Source organism: Penaeus monodon, unplaced genomic scaffold, assembly GCF_015228065.2.
Source record: "Penaeus monodon isolate SGIC_2016 unplaced genomic scaffold, NSTDA_Pmon_1 PmonScaffold_12757, whole genome shotgun sequence".
NCBI lineage: Eukaryota > Metazoa > Arthropoda > Malacostraca > Decapoda > Penaeidae > Penaeus > Penaeus monodon.
The window spans coordinates 1-2,891 of NW_023641664.1; the positions used below are offsets into that span (position 1 = coordinate 1).

General features: G+C 43.0%; 1 protein-coding gene across 1 annotated transcript; it reads right to left on the minus strand.

Annotated features, from left to right (window-relative positions):
• Nucleotides 1–1,274: 1,274 nt before the first annotated feature.
• On the minus strand, nucleotides 1,275–2,604 carry LOC119569136 (proline-rich proteoglycan 2-like; the record flags this gene model as incomplete). Its single annotated transcript, XM_037917436.1, has 4 exons — nucleotides 2,530–2,604; nucleotides 2,110–2,301; nucleotides 1,628–1,854; nucleotides 1,275–1,423 (listed from the first exon to the last, which is right to left on the minus strand). Coding segments are annotated over exons 1-4 (643 nt in total), but the record flags the coding sequence as incomplete, so codon positions are not given.
• Between the last annotated feature and the right edge of the window lie 287 nt (nucleotides 2,605–2,891).

Genomic DNA, 2,891 nt, shown 5'->3' on the forward strand with positions numbered 1-2,891 from the left:
ACTACCTTTGAAAATTTAGGAAAAAAAAAAAAAAAAAAAAGGGGGGGGGAAAGAAAAAAGGGGGGAAGAAAAAAAACAACCTCCCCAACCCCTTTTTAGTACCGTTTAAAAAAAAAAAAAAAAAAAAAAAAAAAAAAAAAAATTTGTTCACCAAACTGTATGCTTTCAAAACCGCAAAGCTATATGAAGTAAAAACAGATCTGAACTTTTTTTTCCAGTTTTTTCCCCCGTAAGGGTTATAATTGGGTTTTTGTGAAAGAAAGTGGGGGTAGTAGGTTGTATTATTCAAAACAAGTGATTTAGTGCAGGTTATTTGCTGTATTTTGCGTTTTAACTTTTATTATCACTTTCATGCACTGTTTTTTTTAATGTCACTGTAATTCATTTTTTAATTTTCCTGATGATTATTATTTTTTTTTTTAACTTTTTTACCTATTTTTATTATTATTATCATTATTATTATTATTATTATTATCATTATTATTTTTTTATCATTACATTTTATTCTATTATTAAATTTTTTTAAATTTTTTTATTTTTTATTGTTATTTTTATTAATATTATTTTTATTATTTTATTAATATATAATTATTCTATTATTATTATTGTGATTAATATTGGAGGGACATTATTATATTATATGATATTATTATTATTTTTGTTTTTATTATTAATTTTGTTATTACTATTATTTTTATCGTTTTTTTTCTTTTATTTTATTATTATTATCATAATAATTATTATTATTTTTTCATCATCATCATCATCATCAGCATCATCATCATCACCTCAATATCATCACATATCATATCAAAAATCATCATCATTAATACTATACTTTTATATTATTATTATGAGTATAAATTTTTTTATAGATATCAAAATGACATACCAATCTGTTTTAAAACCGCATGTTTTATTATTTTTCCAAGCCAACAGATTTGATTTATTTTTTTATTTTTTTTTTAAAAAATAAAATAAAAAAAAAAAATCAATACACAAAATCAAAAATGTTAAAAGAAAAAAGACTTCCCCTAAAAAAAGATTAAAAAAGGGGGCCCTTCTGTCCAGCCAACGAAACGAACTTTCGAAATAAAAAATTATTTTTTAAAATATATTAAAAATTGAATTAAATTTTATTTTTTTTTAACTAAAAAAAAATTTTAAAGTAGGGATTGGGTGTAAAAAATTTTGGGTAATTTTTAAAAGTAATTTTTGTCCCCCGGAAAAAAAAAAAGGGGGGGGAAAGTCAAAAGGAGAGGGGCCCTCCCCACCTCCCAAACCCCCTTTGTTTGGGGGCGTCTGCAGGGGCGGCAAGGTGGCGTCACCTGGAGTGACCACCTGGGGCTTAAACCTCAGGCATGTTTTTCCGGGGCAGGGCGCTTGGAACATCCAGTCCTTGCTGTATACGCCCCTACGATGTCTGTAAAATTGAATAAAAAGAGGCTTCTACCCAAACTCGCATCTGTGGCAGACAATTGCCCCCGGCGAGATATTCGCATTGTTCTTGGCGACTTCAATGCGTTCCGGGCTGTGACCGAGCTGGCTATGAATGTCTGTCAGCCCCCCATGGCTTGGGAGCTGACCCCCAGCTCGAAAAATACCTCCTTCTGGGGGGGGACTTTGCTGGGTCCCAGAAAATGGGGCTCTGGATCTCTGGCCCCCAGGGGAAACTGGCCCCTTGCAGTCCAGGCTAAACGTGGGGGATCTTGGAGCAGCAGGAGGCCCCAGAGGTACGGAGCTGTGGCCCCCCGGGCGTGGGGGACCGCCCGGGCCCCATACCAACTCGGGGTGGCTCAGGGGAGGTGGGCCTTGCCTTTTGGCTCCCCCCCCCAGAAGACCCACGGGCAACCCCTAGAATAAATGGATATGCTGGGGGAAGGGTGTTGTCCCCCCACCCAGCAATAAGGGGGGGCTGGGGGCCCTGCTGGGAGGGCAATGTCGGGTGCAGGTTTGGGAAAACGGGAGTTATTCGCCCCATTGCGCCCCGGCAGGTGCCAACCCACCATGTAGCTTGGGGGGCAAAGCCCTCGGGAACTCCACGGTCACACAGCCCCCAAACCCCCTTTTTTTTGGGCACGTCTGCGGGGCGGCAGAGGGGGCGTGCACCTGGGTGATCCCCTGAGGCTTAGGGGCAGGCGTGCTTTCCCGGGGCAGGGGTTTGGGGAACACCCGTCCTTGCTGTATACGCCCCTCCAATGTCTTAAATTCTCGCATCTGTGACAGACAATTTCCCCCGGGGCGAGATTTCACATTGTTCTTGGGCGACTTCAATGTGGTACCCGGGCTGTGACCGAGCGGCTAGAGATGTCATCACCCCCATGGCTTGGAGCTGATCCCAAGCGAGAATACCTCCTTCCCCTGGCTTTGCTAGGCCCCAGAAAATGGGATCTCGGGCTTTTGGTCCCAGCGCTCCAACCCCCCCCATCGCTTGGGACATGGTAAGCGATACAGGACGGGGGGCCAGGAGATTGCCACATTCTTTTTTAGCATGCGAGGGAGGACCCCTCCAAAAACTCAGGGTTTTACCGGGAGTGCCGAGTTCTGTGGCCCGCCATGGGCGGTTGGGGCTCCCTTTGGGGGGTCCACTTCAAAACTCCCCATCCTCCAGTGGCCACCTAAGGTGTTTTACCGGACGACTAAGGGAGGAGAGTGTGCCCGGGTTCACCATGGCAGTCCCGACTCTCAAGCGTGTAACACTCGAAGCGCTCGGAGTCCATTGGCGACGCCCGGGGCAAGGCAGAATTCTATCTCCCTGGAACATTAGAGGAAACTGAAGTGTGTCGCAAGGGCTCGGCTGAAGGGGATAAAGTCTTGCGTCGTTCCATGGTGCATGGGGCTTGGACACTGCTGAGAAGGGACAAGGAACAGTTCATCGGGAATCTTGCTGG